This window comes from Osmia bicornis, unplaced genomic scaffold, assembly GCF_907164935.1.
Source record: "Osmia bicornis bicornis unplaced genomic scaffold, iOsmBic2.1, whole genome shotgun sequence".
NCBI classification, from domain to species: Eukaryota; Metazoa; Arthropoda; class Insecta; order Hymenoptera; family Megachilidae; genus Osmia; species Osmia bicornis.
Genome location: NW_025791113.1, coordinates 670588 through 691434, shown reverse-complemented (window position 1 = coordinate 691434; position 20847 = coordinate 670588). Strand labels below are relative to the sequence as shown.

General features: G+C 42.1%; 3 protein-coding genes across 3 annotated transcripts; 2 read left to right on the top strand and 1 right to left on the bottom strand.

Moving 5' to 3' along the window:
- The first annotated feature begins 268 nt into the window (after positions 1–268).
- On the top strand, positions 269–834 carry LOC123988746. Its single transcript, XM_046289498.1, has 2 exons — positions 269–747; positions 825–834. Exons 1-2 carry the CDS (start codon positions 269–271, stop codon positions 832–834), a joined length of 489 nt encoding a protein of 162 aa, XP_046145454.1.
- Positions 752–1705, top strand: LOC123988738. Its single transcript, XM_046289487.1, has 2 exons — positions 752–1387; positions 1497–1705. Exons 1-2 carry the CDS (start codon positions 1070–1072, stop codon positions 1575–1577), a joined length of 399 nt encoding a protein of 132 aa, XP_046145443.1. The 5' UTR covers positions 752–1069; the 3' UTR covers positions 1578–1705.
- An 8296-nt stretch (positions 1706–10001) lies between these two features.
- On the bottom strand, positions 10002–15660 carry LOC114881610 (putative nuclease HARBI1). The gene is given in 8 exon segments (XM_046289497.1): positions 10002–10082; positions 13559–13912; positions 14296–14545; positions 14635–14843; positions 14910–15019; positions 15102–15288; positions 15369–15545; positions 15547–15660. Coding segments are annotated over 8 exon segments (1482 nt in total).
- Positions 15661–20847: the final 5187 nt, after the last annotated feature.

Sequence of the window (20847 nt, the reverse complement as noted above, 5' to 3'; positions counted from 1 at the left end):
AAGGATTTCGTTATTTTCACACCGCCTCGAAATCCATTCCTTCGGATAAGGACGCATCAGCGATCCGACCATCCAATCCAACCCACATTTTTTGGTCCTTCGAGCCGGATTGGAGTCGAGGAGTGAAAACCGTTAAAGTAGTGAACCACGTGCTCAGCCTACGGAAACCATCATGAGTACATTGGAAGAAATTTTGTTTAAACAAAACCAAGTTATGCGCTCGATCGAACGTGCACTTACCAATTATAAAAAGCTGGGTCAAGCTAAAATGACTCCAGCTACCACCCGGAACCGGATGAACATGCTAAAAGAGGCATACCAACAGTGCCAAGACCTGGACGCGAAAATCGTCGCCATGGCGGATCTACAAGCCAGATCAACTCTTCAGTACTTCGTCGACAACCATTTCGAAAGATGTGAGGAGTGCTATCAGGAGTCCCTGGACTACATGTCGGAGATCCTGGATAAGACATCCTCGACCCAGGAGACAGCATCCGAGAAAGGGAATCTTCAACCAGTGAAGCTACGCTCGCAATCGTTGCTGCCTCAAATCCAGCTGCCGTCTTTCGATGGAACCTTCGAACAATGGGAGAGTTTCCGAGATAAGTTTCAATCTATAGTAATTAATGATAATTCTTTGTCAAATGTTGAGCGTTTGCATTTTCTTTGTTCCGCTTTAACCGGCGACGCAAAAAAAGCGGTTAATCATTTACCTACCACCGATGCAAATTTCGAGGTCGCGTGGCAGTTAGTTAAAAATAGATACGAAAACAAACGCCGGTTACTTTCGACCTATTTAAATAATTTGTTTTCGTTACCGCAAGTGACCTCTGAATCTGCGAAAGAGCTCCGCAGTTTACGCGATCAGTTAAACGTTTCGATACACGGTTTGAAAAATTTGAAACGACCCGTCGAACATTGGGACGACGTAATTGTTTTCCTCGGTACACAAAAACTTGACCGTTCCTCCCGAAAGGCGTGGGAGTTACAATTCGGTGATACATCAGAATTGTCTACTTATGTCGAATTCGACAAGTTTTTGGAGTCTCGAGTTCGGGCTTTAGAGTCAATGTCGCCAATAAAAACTGATAAACCGGAAAACGTAACTGTTAAATCAAAACCGAAAACAATTTCAACGAACACGTCTACCGTGTCGCCAATTATATGTCCTGTATGTAAACAGAACCACTTGTTATATCAATGTCAAACATTTCAGGCGCTTGAGCCATCCGAACGGTTTAAATTAATTAAATCCCAACGAAGATGCGTTAATTGTTTTTCCGCGAAGCATGCGAAAGAACAATGCCACAGTCAAAGAAGCTGTAAAGAATGTAAACAGCGACATCACACTCTGTTGCATTTTCCGATAAAACCGGAGCAGTCCAGCGTGAGTCAGTCAAATCAGACGTCGGCTACCAATCCGAATTCAGAACTTGAAATCAGCTCGAATTCTGCGTCGCGAACGAAAACTAATACCGGCATTCTTCTTTCAACAGCTCGCATCCGAGTGCACTCATTGCAGGGTCGAACAGTACAAGCACGCGCATTATTGGATCAAGGGTCAGTCGCAACTCTAATATCAGAGAACCTAGCCCAAATTTTGCGACTCCCGAGAAACAAACAAAATACATGCATAACCGGAATAGGAGGAATACAGTCGTGGGCTAATCACACCGCTCGCATCACGATTACTCCGTTGGTAAGAACCGAGCCTGTATACTCGACAACTGCTATTATTTTGAAAACTTTAACACAATACACTCTAAAACGACATTCTTCCGTAACTAATTGGAATCATATTGCAGGACTTGAATTGGCCGATACAGACCCCATGAGCTCAGATCCGATCGATATCGTTATCGGTGCGGATTTGTTTGGTCAATTATTATTGGACGGAGTTCGGAAAGGTTCTACAAGTGAACCGATCGCGCAAAATACACACCTGGGATGGATCCTATCTGGTCCTACGTCCACTCATCCTCTTCCTTTCTTTATAGATGCCCATCACGCTACGTTGTTAGAAAATCTCGATGCAGATCTTCGCCGCTTCTGGGAAGTGGAAAATATCCCAACTCAATCAGTGCTCTCACCTGAGGAAGAAAAATGTGAATTACACTTTCAATCCTCTCATACTCGTACGTCGGAAGGGCGTTACATAGTTCGACTCCCGTTCAAGAGCGAACCCCCTATAGATTTAGGCGAATCTCGTTTTGCCGCGATGAAAAGTCTTCTCTCTCTTGAAAGACGCTTTAAAAGCGACCAAGTAAATACCGAAACTTATAAAGAATTCCTCTCAGAATACGAAGCCTTAGGCCATATGGAAAGGGTTCCAACTGTCCCGGTTCAAACAACCAACCAAATTTATTATATTCCTCATCACGCAGTTCTTCGCGAAAGTAGTTCGACAACTCGTCTTCGCGTCGTATTTAACGCTTCCCGCCGAACTTCAAACGGCACTTCTCTAAATGATCATCTTTTAACTGGACCCAAGCTCCAAACCGATCTAATTGCAATCCTTCTCCGGTGGAGAGGATTCCGGTTTGTATATACCACAGACATCGAGAAAATGTACCGTCAGATTTTAGTTGATACACGAGATACAGATTTTCAACGCATTTTATGGCGTCCCTCGTCGCAACAGTCCGTTGAGGAGTATCAACTCTGTACCGTCACGTATGGCACTAAATCAGCTCCTTATCAAGCTCTTCGCGTTTTAAATCAGCTGGCAGTGGACGAAGGTCATCAATATCCTCTAGCTCTTCCAGTATTAAAGGATCAAACTTATGTCGACGACTGTCTCTTCGGAGCAGACGACAAAGATCTCTTGCGAACAATCCGCGACCAGACCATAAACCTGTTAAACAAAGGCGGCTTTCGTTTACGAAAATGGGCCAGTAATGATCCAACTCTGTTAATTGATATCGATCCGCGCGATCACGGTCTTGCGAAAAATAAACTCCTTAAGATCGAGGAGACCTGCTCAGTTTTAGGCTTAGAATGGAATCCAGTGCTCGATCACTTTCAATTTCGAGCTACCATTTCTTCGAATTTTGCCAATACGAAACGAACAATTCTCTCTCAAATTGCAAAACTTTTCGACCCGATGGGGTTGTTAACTCCAGTCGTTATACCCGCGAAAGTGTTTATGCAGAAATTATGGTCACTCCAATATGATTGGGATGACATTCTTCCTAACGATGTTCTCCTAGAATGGCAAGATTACTACACTCATTTACCAGATTTAAATAAGATCACGATTCCTCGCCAAATAGCCAATGGCATCGCGCTACATCAGGAAATCCACGGATTCGCCGATGCATCCACTAAAGCCTACGCAGCTTCGGTTTATATAAAAAGCGTCCTCCCAGATGACAATGTCTTCGTGGCGCTTCTCGTTGCAAAATCACGAGTAGCTCCCGTTAAAACATTAAGCGTACCGAGATTAGAATTATGTGCAGCGGCATTGTTGGCACGTCTTGTCGTTTTTGTGGAAAATTCCTTGTCGCTCATCCATCACAATGTCCACTGTTGGACTGATTCAAGCATCACTCTCGCCTGGCTTAGCCAACCTCCGACTCGTTGGAAGACTTTTGTCGCCAATCGAGTGTCGAAAATTCAGTCTCTTTTACCGAAAGCGCAGTGGCATCATGTTCCAACAAATAGCAATCCTGCTGATTGTGCAACCCGCGGTCTAACGCCATCGGAATTAAAAATCCACTCCATATGGTGGTCAGGACCTTCATGGTTAAAACAAGGCGAAGAACGTTGGCCAAAACCCAATATCAGAATAGTCGATTCGCATGAGGAGGAGAAAATTCCAAAATTATTGTCTGCAGTTTCGACTACGGATCCCTGGGATTTACCCACGCGATACTCATCCTGGTCGAAACTACTTCGAGTGACGGCTTACATACTTCGTTTTACTTCTAACCTTCGCTTCCGACATACGAATAAAATTAAATTACAACTCACCATTAAGTCACTAATAGCAGTGCCTCCTCTTCAACCCGACGAGATTCAGAGAGCAAAATTCCTTTGGTTGAGAAGAATGCAATCCGAGCTATTTCCGGATGAGCTTAGTAGTCTGTCTGCGAAAAAGACTCTCCTAAAATCCAGCAAGTTACTTTCTCTTAACCCTATCCTAGACCAAGACGGGCTTATTAGGGCGAAAGGGCGACTTGCACACTCGCTATTTCCTGAAAACACAAAGAAACCTATTATCCTAAGCTCCCATCCACTACTATCATTGATAATAAATCATACGCACGTAATCCATCTGCACGCAGGTTCGCAACTCACTCTTGCCTGTTTGCGACGTGAGTACTGGATCTTGCGAGCACGCACCACGATACGATCCGTTTTACATAGGTGCGTACCATGCGCTCGTCATCGCGCATCTATTCCGTCTGAGCTCATGGGAGATTTACCGGCATCCAGAGTCACTGCGGTAGAAAGACCATTCATAAATACAGGTGTCGACTACGCAGGCCCGATTCACGTTCGTACTACATCGGGACGAGGACACAAATCGCACAAAGCTTACATTGCAGTTTTTGTTTGTATGGCAACAAAGGCCGTCCATTTAGATCTCGTAAGCGACTATACATCAGCCGCATTCCTAGCAGCTTATACGAGATTTGTGTCCCGACGCGGAATTCCAAAATCCATGTATTCAGACAATGGAACGATCTTTCAAGGAGCAAACAAGGAACTTCGAAAAGCTCACCGAGAATCTCTACGAGATACCAATCTCCATAATAAGCTCGCCGTGGATGGGGTCGCTTGGCACTTTTTACCCCCATCAGCACCTCATTTTGGAGGGTTGTGGGAGGCAGCGGTGAAAAGTGTTAAGCACCATTTACGCCGATCCATCGGTACTCATACACTCTCCTTTGAGGAATTAACCACAGTACTGTGTCGTATCGAAGCCGCATTAAATTCTCGTCCGCTCGTCGCCATGTCTGATTGCATCGATGATTATAACGCACTTACACCAGGTCATTTCTTGATTGGATCGGCCTTAACCTCAATTCCGGAACCAAGCGTACTACAATTAAAAGAAAACCGATTGTCACGTTGGCAGTTAATCCAGCGAATAACGGAAACCTTTTGGAAAGCGTGGCATACCGAATACTTACATACTCTTCATCAACGTCCGAAGTGGAGAGTCGCGCAAAATCTCACAAAAATCGGTCAGCTTGTCCTCTTGCGAAATGAATGCACTCCACCAGCACAATGGGAATTAGCACGCATAATAGATTGTCACTCCGGTACCGACGGGATAATTCGCGTCGTAACCATTAAAACAGCGAACTCAACGTACAAGCGACCCATTTCGAAATTATGTTTCTTGCCGATTGACATTAATGTCGAGTCTGACGCCCAACAAAGTTCTTGAATGAGTTCATTCAACGGGTCCCGGCGTGTTCGGTTACACCTTATCGAGAGCGTCGCAAGAGTCGCCGTGACGTCACCGCGCAAACATTAAATTATAGGGCTATGCGCAGCCCCCACCATGCGGTGGTTTCGCGGAGACACGCGTGTCGCTCAACCGTTTAACGACGATTAGACCAAATTGAGATTACGATTAGACCAAATTGAGATTACGATCGAATATCAGTGCGCAAATTAGTAAAAGTTAATTCTTCCAACCGATTTTATTAAAGTTATTCTGTACATCTTCGTTCGGACAACGTGCCAAAGAACGGAGCACATTGTGACAAATAAAGTTACAATCATTACTTTATTAAAACCATTCCTTTATTAAAAGGATTTCGTTATTTTCACACCGCCTCGAAATCCAGTCCTTCGGATAAGGACGCATCAGCGATCCGACCATCCAATCCAACCCACAACGGTCTTATCTATTATATATTTTAATTTCAAACTAAGTTTGCATTTCAATTTAATCAATATATCGTTTAATAACAATATTTCATCATTTTGATCATCAAACTAAATTAATAGCCGTATTTAGAAGTAATACGCATAAAGGAAATACTGCGTAGTTTCTAGAAAACCGTTGAAACTATCATGGCGACGAAGTAGAAAGAAAAGGAACCCCAAAGAAAGGGGATGAAGGATCTTCGTCTAGCTCGCGCGTCTTAGCCAATCACCGGGCACGCGACACTTCCGACCACGTGCCACGATTCGTCAATCCGTCCCCTCCAAGGACGATGATCGCGCGACGGGCCCTTCGCCCGTCGATCTCGCGCAAATTTCGACACTCTTGATCGATCAATCGTCGAGGTACGTGATCGGAAGCCCGTGTGTCCGAGAGACAGAGTTATTCGGAACTTCGCGATATTTTCTCTGCGGTAAAGTCCTCCGCGTAGCGAGGTAGAGTGCCGTGCGAGTTAAAATAATCTGAATTCGGAATAAGGACTCATAGACGCGCACGTTAAATTTTCCTTCTACTTAAATATCTATCTTTCTTTCTCGTTTTAAATCGTTTGCTCGCGTAGAAATTCGTATTAGCTTCATTTCGGGTAATAAAATATTATATATTCTTTTTCCGTTCGTATTCGTTTGTCTCTCGTCGACGTACTCGTTCGTTTAATTCATTATCGCCGCGACAAGTGCAGTGTTCACAAATCTTACCGTCCTTTGGTGTTCCAGAATATCCAGCGAATACGAGAAATCACCAAACAAATTTGTTATCTTGTAATAATTAGACAGCGTTTCGGTAAGTCGATCCATTTACCATTTTTGAACACGACGACTATCTATTGGCAAAACGGGCGATCTGTCCAGCCCTTCGGGGTTCCGAAAATACTCCGGTCAGATCGTTCCATCGTTTGAGGTATCGATAAATACGTACAACTATAATTGTGTTACGATTCCGTTTTCATAATTTATTTCTTATTATATCAAAGGGGCACCTTAGTCCTGCCCTTTCGGGGGTGCCGAGAATATCTCCGGCTAGGGTGTACCCTCACGGCGGAAATACGCCAAATTTTGAATCAAAACAGAGGAAAACGGGACTGGGACATATCATTTCCCGCGGCCGTTAAAAATTGTTAACCTTCAAGTGTGATTTCAGCGCGCGCATATCATTATATTTTTATATTTTTATATATTATATTTTTGTTACTTATACGAGTCATCTTTACCCTTGTTAACCAACACGTATAAAACTGGTATTTTCAATAACGAATTTCAAAATTAAAACATCTTCAATTTTTGGCTTTTCATATTCTGTTAATTTTTCTGATTCTTATTCGTAATTAAACCAGTTTTACCAGTTAAACAGTTTCAAATTTATTTCAACACACCACACACACTTTTCAGCTATATACGCCTACCATCATATACAGATTCAAGGAGGGACCCGTACGGGACCTAAAGCGTGAACGAACCCAAACGAAAGATTAGAAAGTTAAATTCTAAATTCTAACATCTTAATAATTGTCTTTCGTCTTTTAATTTGTCGAGAGCGTTAATCCGCTCGAGACTGGTGGCAGCAATACCAACCATCGCGCTCAGAACAGGGTAAAAAGAATAGGGAATTGCCTTTCAATCTTCTAGTTGAAATAGCAATCTCTCCTTTCTTTTTCTATTATCCTTTTACGTTGCGCCGTCGCACGCGCAACGTAACACTATATTATACTCAACAACATTAATTTGGAATAAAGAATGTATTGAAAAAAATAAGATTTAATATTTCTTTTACCTTAAACATATTTCCAGATATATAATGCGAGAAAGTAATTGCATCTGTTTTCAGAGTACGTTTAAGTTATTTGTCCTAGTATTTCATTCTATGCTGTTTAATTTCTTTAATGTATCTATTCAACTTTTCAACTCCATCATTTTTTGGTTGTAATTTTTCCATCAATGTGCAAACAGATGTTGAAAATATAGAAAAAGAACAAGAAGTCGTATTATTATATATTGATACATTATATTCAACTGCACCCATACTTGGAATCCACCAAATTACTTACCAAATAATGGCAAATATACCCCCATTTTGATTTTGATTGTCATATTCAATTATTGAAAAGCCACTGTTATATGCTCTTTTTCTTTTTGTACAGAGATACATGCTACTTTAGGAAGAGTAGCCAAGAGTACGTATGAATGTACGTACCATGCCATGCCATTGTCAGCAACATAAAAAGTTCTATTAAACTCAAATAAACTTTCGCGTATTTATTACTGGACAACATTATTCGATCTTGCATTCTACTTCCTGCAATATGAAATTCGATAAGTACTTTCAAGATGTGGTTCACTCTAACCTATACCTGTCAAAAGTTATACGTAGTTTCCCTGACTGTATTTGCTTCATGAAATAAGCGATTCATCATTCAGTTTGCTCTTACTTGGACATCTGTAAATGCATGGAGAAATAGTCGAATTGTCAATTTTATCGGTTTTTACAATTTTATTGAACCGTTTACGTAACAACTTATTTTTCATGATAAGTACCTTTCCTCGCTAAAAAATTGAAAAGTATTCGTGATTTCCAGTAAAGAGAGTGGTCGATCATGCAAATATATGGAAAAATAATGGAAATAATGATTTTTTCAATTTTTTACTATTTTATTGCGTCATATATAGATCAACTTATTTTTCATGATAAGCACCTTCCCTCGTTAAAAAATTGGAAAGTATTCGTGATTTCCAGTAAAAAGAGTGGTCGATCATGCAAATATATGGAAGAATCGTGGAAATAATGATTTTTTCAGTTTTTTACTATTTTATTGCGTCATATTTAGAACAACTTATTTTTCACGATGAGCACCTTCCCTCGTTAACAAATTGGAAAGTACTTGTGATTTTCGGTAAAAAAAGGGGTTGATCATGAAAATGCGTGGAAAAATAGTGGAAATATTGATTTTTTCGATTTTTTACTATTTTCTTGCGTCATATATAAATATATATATAGAACAACTTATTTTTTATGATAAGCACCTTTCCTCGTTGAAAAAGTGAAAAGTTTTCGCGATTTTCAGTAAAAAGAGTGGTCGATCATGCATATACATGGAAAAATATTGGAAATAATGATTTTTTCGATTTTTTACTATTTTATTGCGTCATATTTAGAATAACATATTTTTCATGATAGGCACCTTCCCACGTTAACAAATTAGAAAGTACTCGTGATTTTCGGTAAAAGAAGGGGTTGATCGTGAAAATGCGTGGAAAAATAGTGGAATCATCGGTTCCTATTGATTTCTACAGTTATATCGCGTCAGCTGCATAACGCGTTACGTTTTGTCATGTGCTACGTGTTTCGCTAGAAAATTTTGGAGTACTGGAGATTACCAACAAAAATAAATGTTAACAGGCACAATATATTGTCGGACTACATGTAATTAATATTATCTATTACAATTGTCAAGAAATTTAGTGAATTCCGTTTTGTAAGATTTTAGGTTATATTTATCTATGGTGAAATAAAACATTAATTCATTAACATTAAGTAGTTGAATGTCCTTTTCTATCTTTTCTCCATAAGTCTCCTTTGTTTCCAAATGTTTTAATCCTTTTTCCAATTAGCGTGAACAATGGAATATTACAGTTGGAATATTAAACCTTGTAAATATTCTTCAATACATCCTTTATTCCAAATTAATGTTGTTGAGTACAATGTATCAATATATAATAATATGATTTCTTTTTCTTTATTCTCAGGATTTATTCAGTCGTTGATGAGAAAATTACAACCAAAAAACTACGGAGTAGAAAAGTTAAAAAGTTACATTAAACAAATTAAACACTGCGGAATGAAATACTATGACAAATGAGAAAAACGTACTCTGAAAACAGATGCACTTACTTTCTCGCAGGATATATAAGGAAATATGATTAAGGTAAAAGAAATATTAAATCTGTAACGGGGCGGTCTGGTCGGTGCGCACGGCGTTGCGTACCGCGGTCGGATTCCCCGTGCCAGGGTTCGCTTGGGAACAGGTTCGGGTAAATGACGAGTCGGTGTTAGTAGAAAAATAGAAATATTTATTCAGAAAAAGATAAGTAGGAGTAGCAGTCAGTTATGCCGTGGTCGGTGGGCCGCCGGCCGCGGCCCCGGGTGTCGCCGTCGGTGGTGTCGGCGGTATCTCCTGCCGTTCGCGCTACAACAGAAAATAATCTAACCGTGAGCTGGCGATGGAGCTGTGTCGCACTTAACCTAGGTGTACAAGGCCTTACGAACTACGCTCGGGACCCGGCCCGTCACATGAGTAACGCGGCCTTACTAACTAACGCCGGTCGTAGCCGTCGCTACGCGGTCTTAACCTAGCGCGGGTCGTAGCTGTCGCTACGCGGTCTTACTTGCTACGGCGCGGAGTGAGAGCGCGGCGCGGAGCGCAAACGCGAACGAGAGAGAGACGCGGTGTTCGGTGTCCGCGGGAAACGCGGAGTCGCTGGAGGCTAGGAGCGGGGATGGCCCGTTCGGGCCGCCGGTCTTTATTTGAAATTCGCGCTGCGGTGTTTCGCGCTGCGGTGGAGTTGCTGCCCGCTTGCCTGATGCGGCTGTCTTCTCGTACACCGTGGTCAAACCTAGCAGTGAACGAGGCGACGACCAATCCTGGCTCGCCCTGGGTCAAACCTCGGGACGGGACGGAATCGGTTGCCATAGGCCGGATGCGGTGCCGTGTAAGCTAGCGCCTGGAACCCCGCGGACAAATCGGCGGATGTTACGGGCGCGCACTAGTTTGGTCATCCTGGGTCAAACCTCGGGACTGACGAAGCTAGGCGCCTACGGCTGCTGGACCGATTGGGAGCTGCCAGCTCGTGACGTACGTCACGAGCCGACTGCCGGTGAACTCGCCGTCGGGACAAACCGCAACGCCGAGTCTGCCGGTGCTCCGGTCCGACCTCCTGGGAGGTCTGCTCGGGGCCGAGGCCCCGAGGCAACTCATCGATCCACGCGTCGATCGATCATACTTATAGCCTCGCTCGCGGGAGTGGGGAGGCCGCCGCGGTGGGGGTCCGCGATGCGCGACGCCGATCCGCGGCTGTCGTCGCAAATCTTATTTTTTTCAATACATTCTTTATTCCAAACTAATGCTTTTGAGTACAATGTATCAATATATTGTAATATGATTTGTTTTTCTTTATTTTCAGCATTTATTCAGAATGGAATATTTCAATACAACTGTTCAACTCGTTTGAGACAAATTCAAGACTTCTAAACACAATACAAGCGCTATAAAAAAGATACAAGTGAATAGTGAAATAGAAACTCTGTTTCAAATTATTTTTTTTATAAATTATTACTTTGTAAAACTATTTATTTGAAAGTAGACGAAAACACTGTGAATTGTAACTTAAATTCTATATTAAGGAAATTAGAATAGGAAGTTAAAGTTTAAGGGATTTATCTACTTTTATTAAACTATTTGTTTCAAATATGCTGGTATTACATTGTTTTTAAAGTCTATAACGTGCAAGACAAACTTATCTAATTTAATACTGCTCTTGCTCGAATAATTTCTGCACTGTATCTATTTAATACATCTACTACATAATATCTCTGTTGCAATTTTCCCCTCCGTGTCTGATCAAACGCTGAAAATAAAGAAGAAGAAATCATATTATAATATATTGTTACATTATACTCAACAACATTAATTTAGAATAAAGAATGTATTGAAAGAAATATGGTTTAATATTTCTTTTACCTCAAACAAATTTCCTGATATATCCTGCGAGAAAGTAATTGCATCTGTTTTCAGGGTACGTTTTTGTTATTTGCCCCAATTTTTTCATTCTACGCTGGAAAGTATCTTCAATGTATCTATTCAACTTTTTCCCTCCATAATTTTATAGCTGTAATTTCCGCATGAATGTCTGAACAGGTGCTGAAAATATAAAAAAAGATATATTATTATTGTAACGTGGTGACACTCGTGCCCCCCGTTACAATCGCTGCGCTTTCCCCCACCTATGCGTCCACCTAATAATAGCCTCTAACCCTTCCTTCACCTTACCCCTTTTCCCCCAGCCACCGGGGTCGGACCGATGGAGGCGATGGACAGGTCAACGAGGATCACCCTTACAAGGAGCTTCGAGGCCGGCGACAGACACACTCCTCCAATAAGCGGAACAACGTGGGACTCCCAAGGAGTTTCCAGAAATTTTGATGAAGCGGCCCAAACTAACGCAGACGCCCACCCGGAGCCATCTGTCGCCGGGCCCGAAGACCTCAGACTACCCGTCACCGTAGGAAGTCCGTCAGCCCCATCGATCCCGACCACCGGTGTATCGAAGATCGATAATCGATCGTCCCGTGCCGTCGCAGCGGCGACGACGAGCCGGCAATGAGCCTAAGGCTACCATATCGAGCGCATAGAGAGTTTAGAGATTATTTTTGAGAAAGCGATTATTGAGATTTACGGAGTGTGAGAGTTTGAGTGAGGCGTTTGGTAAGCCCTTCCGATTTTAAGATCTTCTTATACTGTTTGAGATTGGCCACGTACCCCTTCTCGTTCTGACCCCGTTCGATTACATAAACTACGCGTAACGTAGAGACCCCGCGAGAAACCATCCCGACCCTGCACTTTCCTGTCCTCCACTATTTCCTCCTCGCGCACTACCCCGCGAAATTGTACATACGAAAGTGCCCGGGAACCCTTCCCTTTGTGAACACCCCATACCCTTTTCCCCTTTTGATTTCGGTTGCCACATTGCGTGGCTGGCGCCCAACAACTTTGTATTTTGCGACGTCCCCGTTTTGTATAGAATGAACCCCCAAAAGGGTCACATTATATATTCATACATTGTGCTCAACATTAATTTGAAATAAAGGATGTATTGAACAAAATAAGATTTAATATTTCTTTTACCTCAAACATATTTCCTGATATATCCTGCGAGAATGTAAATGCATCTGTTTTCAGGGTACATTTTTCTTATTTGTTCTATTTATTTGTCTTATTTTATTCCATACTGTTTGATTTCTTTAATGGATCTATTCAATTTTTCTACTGCATAATTTATTGGTTGTAATTTCCTCATCAATGTCTGAATAAATGCTGGAAATAAAGAAGAATAAATCATATTATTATATATTGATTCATTTTACTCAACAACATTAATTTGGCATAAAGAATGTATTGATGAAAGTAAGGTTTAATATTTCTTTTACCTTAAACATACTTCCAGATATATCTTGTAAGAAAGTAACTACATTCAATTTCCACATGTTACTCACTATAACCTATATCTGTCAAACGTTACACATAACCACTTGACCTTATCGTTAGATATATGTAATCATGTACTTTAGCATGCATACGCATTCAAATAGCATAGGAATTTAAATCGACAAACAATACCACCATCTGCCGATTTCCAAAGGCAATGATTATATAAGATATGGCGTCCAAATGGCACGAATGCAAATGGCACGACGTCCAAACGGCATGGCGTCCAAACGGCACGACGTCCAAAAGGAACGCGTGCAATCGGTCCGGCGTCCAAAAGGAACGCGTCCAATCGGCACGGCGTCCAAAAGGAACGCGTCCAATCGGGACCGTCCAATCGGGACGCGTCCAATCGGTCGACGTCCAAGTGGGACACCCCCGTCTTCGACGCTGCGATCCACGGTTTGATCAATTTCATCCTTTTGGTATTCTGGGGAATGATTACCAATATCACAATGACCTTCTTCATGGTCCTCATCATTAATTTCTGTTGTAATGGTTGTACTTTTCTGACTGATGTTTATACAAATTGGATTATCATCCACTTCAACATCGTCCAAAATGTATTCCTCATGGAATATGGCATCACGTTTGTTTGCCAACTCTTCCTCTGTGTAATTAGAGGATAAAATACTTAGCGCATTCTGCATTAACAATGGCACGATCTCTGCTATTTCTGGGTTGATTTCTGCCAATCGAGATTGTCTCTCCCTCGTTATCACGCATCGTTGCGCAGCTTCCATGTTACTCCATATCTTTTTAAGTTTATAATCATCATTAGAATTATTTATGTTTTATTATTATGAATTGAATAAAAAAAGAATTTATAATAACAAATTACTGCTTTATTTTCCCACATCCCATCTCCGTACCGATTCAAAATATATCGTCGAAATCTCTCTAACATGGAGAAATCCCATGGTTCAAGGTATACGTTATGATAGGACTGAGGATGAGGATATTTTAATAAATAAATTAAATCAATTTGAGCCGAAAGAATAACAATTATTTATTGGCTCGATAGACACAATAAGGGGAAAAAGCCTTACGGCATAAAAAACCCCTTATTACATTACATTGCAAGTACTTAATTAAACATACGGGCAATGAGTGCTTCACGTGTAGCAAATCCATCAACGCCATTATCATGTTCCATGTTTCCCAATAATGCTTCTCCATCTTCATTTTCGATTTCAATTTCATCTTATTGAACAAGAGTGTCATTGAAAATGAAGGCTAAATTGTGCAACACAGCACATGCAACTACCGTTGTTGTGGAACATAATAGCTTCGTTGTTAGACCCCTTGACAGACATGGAAAACGGCGCTTCCAAACACCGAACGTTCTCTCTACTATTTGTCGGGTCCTGATCTGGATTTCATTGTACCTGTGTCGATCAAACCATTTAATGTTAATTTGTGCATCAATCAATCGAGTAAACAAGTAAAGAAACAAGTAAAACAGTATCAGTATTACCTTATTTCTTCTTCAGTCTGGGGATTCCGCAGGGGTGTCATGAGAAAAGGCAGACATGGATATCCACCATCCCCGACAAGGATTCCATCTAATTCTCTCGTCACATATCGCAAGTGTAATCGGGATGTACGAAAAATTCTGCTATCATGAGCACTGCCAGGCCACTCTGGTACGATATCCAAAAATTCCATACTAGGACCCACGACAGCCTGCATTTATATTAATATAGTTCATTTCAATGAATATTGGGTAAAATAAATAACTTAATGACATACCTGAACATTCAATGAAAAATATCCTTTTCTATTCCGGTACATTTCTTCCATGTTATTGAATCTGGATGCTGTTAATCTAATGTGGGTGAAATCAATAGCGCCATCCACACCTGGTAAATCAATTACATTGTATACGTATGTATGTATGTATATGTGTATATAGAAAAAGTTATAATGATATAAAATCCACACCTGGTAAACCAATAGCTCCGTTTCCGTGTCCCAGCTTATTGAATAACCTGCGATTTTAAGTGGAATTGTCCGGATCCCTGGGAAACTTAATATACTCCGTCATCAGACTGCCTATTAGTGAACTCACCCTAAATACTATGCGGGAGATTGTGGGCTGAGAAACATTCATCGTGTCTCCCAGAATAAGCTACAATTACAGTACATATATAGATAATCTCTATTTTTTTCTTTTAGGAGTAGTGATACTGATATATTTATATGACTTACTTGAAAACTTGCAGTAGCATAATACCGCAAACAAATTAAGAGCTGCATCGCAGGAGGGATCGGTAAACCGCGATTATTACTTTTATGTAGCCCTGCTTCAATTTTAGGCAAAATTCCATTTAAAACAGAGTCTTTCGTGAAACGGTAGCGTCTACGGAATTCTTCCTCAAAATTCTTCGTCAAAACAATCAAACGGATCACTCCCGTCTCGAATGTATCGCCTTGATATTTCTGGATGTTCATTCTGGATGTCCTCAATGTCCTCGATATCATCGATATCCTCGAAGTCCATTTTGTATTTAATCAAAATAAATTGTTTAATACACCACAATATTAGCTTCAAACGTTGAATGCCGACTACGAGAAATAGCGTGGCTGGTGTTCTTGCCTAGGATGAAAATCCCGTTACTTTTACCGTATTTGTGTACCCTAATGTAACATCCAACAAGAAGAATAAACAAGAAAAATTTAATAATTAATATTTATTAATATATTTATTCATTTTTCGTTTTTATATAATTACAAATTTGTTTGATTTATTTTTGTACTACATTGATTTAAATAATTATATTTATATTTAATAACTAAACAGAATCTTATATTTATTAATATTTACATTTAACAAAAATTTTATATACTTCAGAATATACGTCGATAATTCTACCGCGTCGATAATTCTACCGCGTCGATAAAAGATCGACACAGCGCGCTAAATAAATAGAGAAAGACAGCAATAGCGAATAGAAAGAGATAGGAACAAGCGCAGAGTAGAAAGAGACGGCAATAGCGCGTAGACAGAGATAGCGATACGCACGGAGTCACGTACGCGCAGGTCAAAGTCCGAACACTTCCGGTATCGAAAACACAGGTAGAAAAAACTGCTACGTCAGCAGTTCTCCGGTATAAATACGAGCGTGCCGCGCAAAGAATTTTCACTTCGATTCTGATCGTAGTCCGAGACGGGTCTATGATACGATTTGTATAGAATTCAGTAATCTTAGACTCTTTTGTCGGCAAAGCGGCAAAGGTTCCGCGTCAGACCCGGAGCGCTCAACTATCGGTTCGCAGCGGTTCTCTTACGTGTCAGGTTCGCACCCAAGCTTAACGAGCGAGCGAAAGCCGAAGCTCCTTGAATGCGGCCTATCAGTACACTGGCTCTAGAGCGACGATACCGTTTTGCAGAGTTCGCTACCAAGCTTAACGAGCGAGCGAAAGCAGAAGCTTCTTGGATGCGGCCTGTTCAGTGACGGCTAAGTTGCCCAGAAACCAAACTGCGGCCATTGCACCTTACTAATACTATTGTTTTCTTTTTGTATTTCAAAAACAGGGCGCAACATTTGTTAATTACATTAATTCAATTCATTACATCAATTAACTGCATTATTTAATTACATTCAATATTACTTACCTTTTTATTATATTATAAACAAACACAAAACGACAGACACATCATTTCTTTGAATAAACACACATATTGTTTGAGAAAGGAATTAACGTTGGATTTTACTCCTTTACCGCGTGCCAGCCGAACCTATAATCCCCTCCTTTATTATTATATTATATATAAATACGATCCGCCTTCTCATAGGGAACCGCTCTCCCTACGCGTCGGTGCAGTAGCGTGCTCGCGAATAATTCCGGGACCTTACACTTGGCGTTTGGCTGCCGCGTTGCGATTCAACAAAATTTGTTGTAAGTTATTCAAAACATGTGAATACATTATCGACTTTATTGGAACGAAGCCCCTCTATTAAACGACTGATAGGCATTTCTTGTGACTTTTTAACTTAAAAACTGGATTATCAATTTTGACCATTCTTTGCAAGCTGATCACAGTGGTCACTATGAGTGTTTATATAGAATAAAATCAGAAATCGGTGGTGTCTTTGAGGAATGGTCACAGAAACCGATACCCATGTTAAGGGGGTAGATGCAGGTAATGCAGACAGGTGACATTACCGGCAAAAATGGGCCTAAAAAGGGGTTTACGGGAATACACTTTTCGTCCTTATATGAGAAGATTTGGGGCTAGGTGATGGTTCGTTCGAAAGAGGAAGGTCCAATGCAGGGGGCTCTGGTCATGGTTCAACAAATTTTGTTGAATCGCAACGAGGCAGCCAAACGCCAAGTATAAATATTTTGAAAAATATATATAACTCAATACTTGGCTGGTTTTGCATGATATCCATTACTTTTTTAGAAAAATCATAAAATATGTACCATATAGTGCCTAATCTACTTGGCGTTACCGTTTTTTTGCATGTAATGTACTTTTTGTGGGATCTATCTATCTATCTAACTTCAACATCTTAGTAAACTTGTCTTTCGTCTTTTAATTGTCGAGAGCGTTAACCCGCTCAAGACTGGTGGCAGCGATACCAACCATCGCGCTCAGCGTAGGGGGTTGAGTTGGGTGGTAGATAACTCACAGCGCTATGCGCCATTTAACATCGCCGGTATAAGCGAAAGCTTCGGAACGGCAGAGCGTGTTTATAAACACCCCAAGGGTCTTTATTGACAATAACCTGTCTCTATCTATGAGAGGACGTCATCTTAGTTCGGTCGAGTGCGGATGTGCTTCACGTCGCTCCGTGACTTTTCTAAGTTTTCTCAGGAAATTCTCGGGACAGAATCGATTAGCGTAGCTCGGTGTGTGTGGTTAGTGACTGTGAACGCGCAGAGACATAAAGTTTCGCAAAATTTCGACGTGTGGACTGGAATTTATCGAAACACTGTATTCGGGCGTCAGCCACGCCTTGTGGCGACTCACCAACCAACGCCAGCCTTATTTTGCGAAGCCACCTGCCGCCACAGCCAAACTGCCTACACCAGGACGCCCAGAAACGCACAGCGAGCACCCTAAAACCCAAATATCAAGGATCAAACTAAAATTAGAGCGCAGGTGAGCTAAAAATAATTAGTATAACCTAGACATCTCGACAGACACGAGCGGCAGCCATATTGGACGCCATATTGAACCGCTGCACCGAGGCGCCACCTGAGCGGCCGGCGCGGCATCTACGCGCCGATTCCTGATTGGCCCGCCCGAACGGAAATCGAGCGACTACATTGGCCGACGTATCCGCAGTGCAACGCTCGCCGGCCAACGATTGGCTGCCATCGCTGCAGCCAACGTGGCGACTGGCTGCCTGCGTATCCAACACTATCGCGATGAGCAGGAATACCGCCAAGTTCGACACGCAATCGGAGATGGAGGCAGAGCGGGAGGAGTTCACCGAAATAAAGAAGAAGTCTAGGAAGAGGAAAGAGGAAACTTCCGATAGCTCAGATTCTGAGACCATTAGGAGAACGAAACGCCAAAAGAGGAAGCTGGCAATCCGTAGCTCGAGCGAAGAGACAGAGAAATTCAGCCTACAAGGCCGAAAGAGCAAAGGACTTCTGGCCACAGCCAGGCAGCTCCTGGCATTCCTGGACGTAGTACGAGGACCCGAAGACTTGGAAACCGCAAAGGAGCTCGCCGCACAAATCTGCACCCTGGCGCTGGATTCAAAAAAAGCCTCCACAACGCTCAAACTGGAAGCCCGCGCAGCAAAGACGACGAACGAGAGGATTGACGCGATGGACACAACCCTAAACAGCGTTGTTAGAGCCATAAAAGAACTTAGCAAAGCACAAAAGTCACAACCGCTACTGTCTTACGCTGAGAAACTGAAAAGCAATGCCGTCCCCAGCTTGGAGGAAGCCATAAAATATGAAGAGGCACGTCATCACGATCTTCCCAGACGAAAACAGCACAATAGCCGACAGCAACGAGACGAAGCAGACCATCATCTCGAACGTCGCACCGTCAAAAGAAAAACTAAAAATTATAAACGTAAGAAAAATCAACAACAAGGGAGTCTTGATCGAAACCAAGACGGAAGAGGACCTGAAGAGGGTTCTGGAAAATGCAAAATTAAAAGCCGCTGGACTAAAAGCAGGGCTCCCCGCGAAGATCAAGCCTAGGATGCTCATAAAAAATGTACCATCAAACATGAACGAGAAAGAAATCGCGTCAGCAGTGCGCCATCAAAACTTGGACCAGTACCCTAAAGATAAACTGCAGGAACATTTCAAGTTATCTTTCAAAACGGGACCAAAGGGCAGAGAAACTGTAGACTGGGTAGCGGAAGTCAGCCCTAAAGCTAGGAAGAAGATCATGAAAGAGAGCAGAATATACATTGGATGGCACGCCTGCTACGTGCAGGACTTCCTAGCAGTAACAAGATGCTACAAATGCCAGTCGTTTGGGCATGTAGCGAAACATTGCAAAGCCACAGTAGATACCTGCGGCCACTGCACCGAGAATGGACATTGTCAAAAGAGCTGTCCCAACGCTAAGGAAAACCCATCCTGTGTAAACTGCAAACGAGCAGGCAAACCACACAGCCACTCGTCCCGGTCGAGAGACTGCCCAGCATATCTATTAGCAGCGAAAACGCACATTTCGAAGATTGACTATTGACAAGACCAATAAATTAAACAGAATCTCCCAGGGAACGAAGACAATACGCGGAACAAACGACAGGACAACACCACCGCCACTGCGAATGGGGCAAATAAATGCTCACCACTCCAAGTTAGTAATGGACGAGCTGAGAGACGAAATCTCCAAAAGAGAAATCGACGTTATCGCGATTCAGGAACCGTACTGCTTCAATAACACCGTACCCTGCTTGGGAACAGCCACCAGGATTATCACTGACTCTAAAACCTTCACCCGCATCTCCACAGCCAACAAAATACACACTGCAATAGCCATAACAAACCCGGACTACACGGTGTTAAAGGTGGAACAATTATCCAACACACACTGTGTTTGTGCCGAAATCACAGGCAAACAATACAATGGCTATATAGTCAATACATACTTCCAGTGGTCAGAAGACATCGAGCCATATATTCAACACCTGGACAAAGTGCTGCAGCACCTGAAAGGAAAAAACCTCATCATATGCATGGACGCATGGAGAAACTGGGAAGCCTCATAGCACAACACAGCTTATACATCTTAAATGAACCCTCAAACACCTACACGTACAGTAGCATCAACGGGAATTCAAACATAGATGTCACACTCGTTAGCTCAGCCTGCGTTAACAAAATAGCATACTGGCGGATCCATGAGCACTGCACAACCAGCGACCACAACTTAACCACCTTTCAAATTAATGCATCTACAAGCACCACCACACCTGAACAGCAAGAAACACGGAGGTACAACACTAAGCGTGCGAATTGGAACAAATACACGAAACTCCTCGGAAACTTAGTACAGCAGTCCAGCATCCTGCAACGCAGCGATGACTCTACAAATCCAGAGGGCCTCGCAATTGAGCTCGAACGCATAATAACAACAGCCAGCGAAGCCTCCATTCCAAGGAAAACACGCTTCCCGGTCTCAGCACCTTGGTGGATAAAGCAGCTAACGTACCTTAAAAAACAGGTCCGGAAAGCACGACGAAGGTTCCAAACCGCC

Bases quoted from the DNA above. Each gene is read 5' to 3' on its own strand.
- LOC123988738 (XM_046289487.1), top strand. From the start codon at position 1,070: ATGTCGCCAATAAAAACTGATAAACCGGAAAACGTAACTGTTAAATCA. The intron at 1,388-1,496 runs GTGAGTCAGTCA...TTCTTTCAACAG, and splicing joins TAAAACCGGAGCAGTCCAGC to CTCGCATCCGAGTGCACTCA.
- LOC123988746 (XM_046289498.1), top strand. From the start codon at position 269: ATGACTCCAGCTACCACCCGGAACCGGATGAACATGCTAAAAGAGGCA.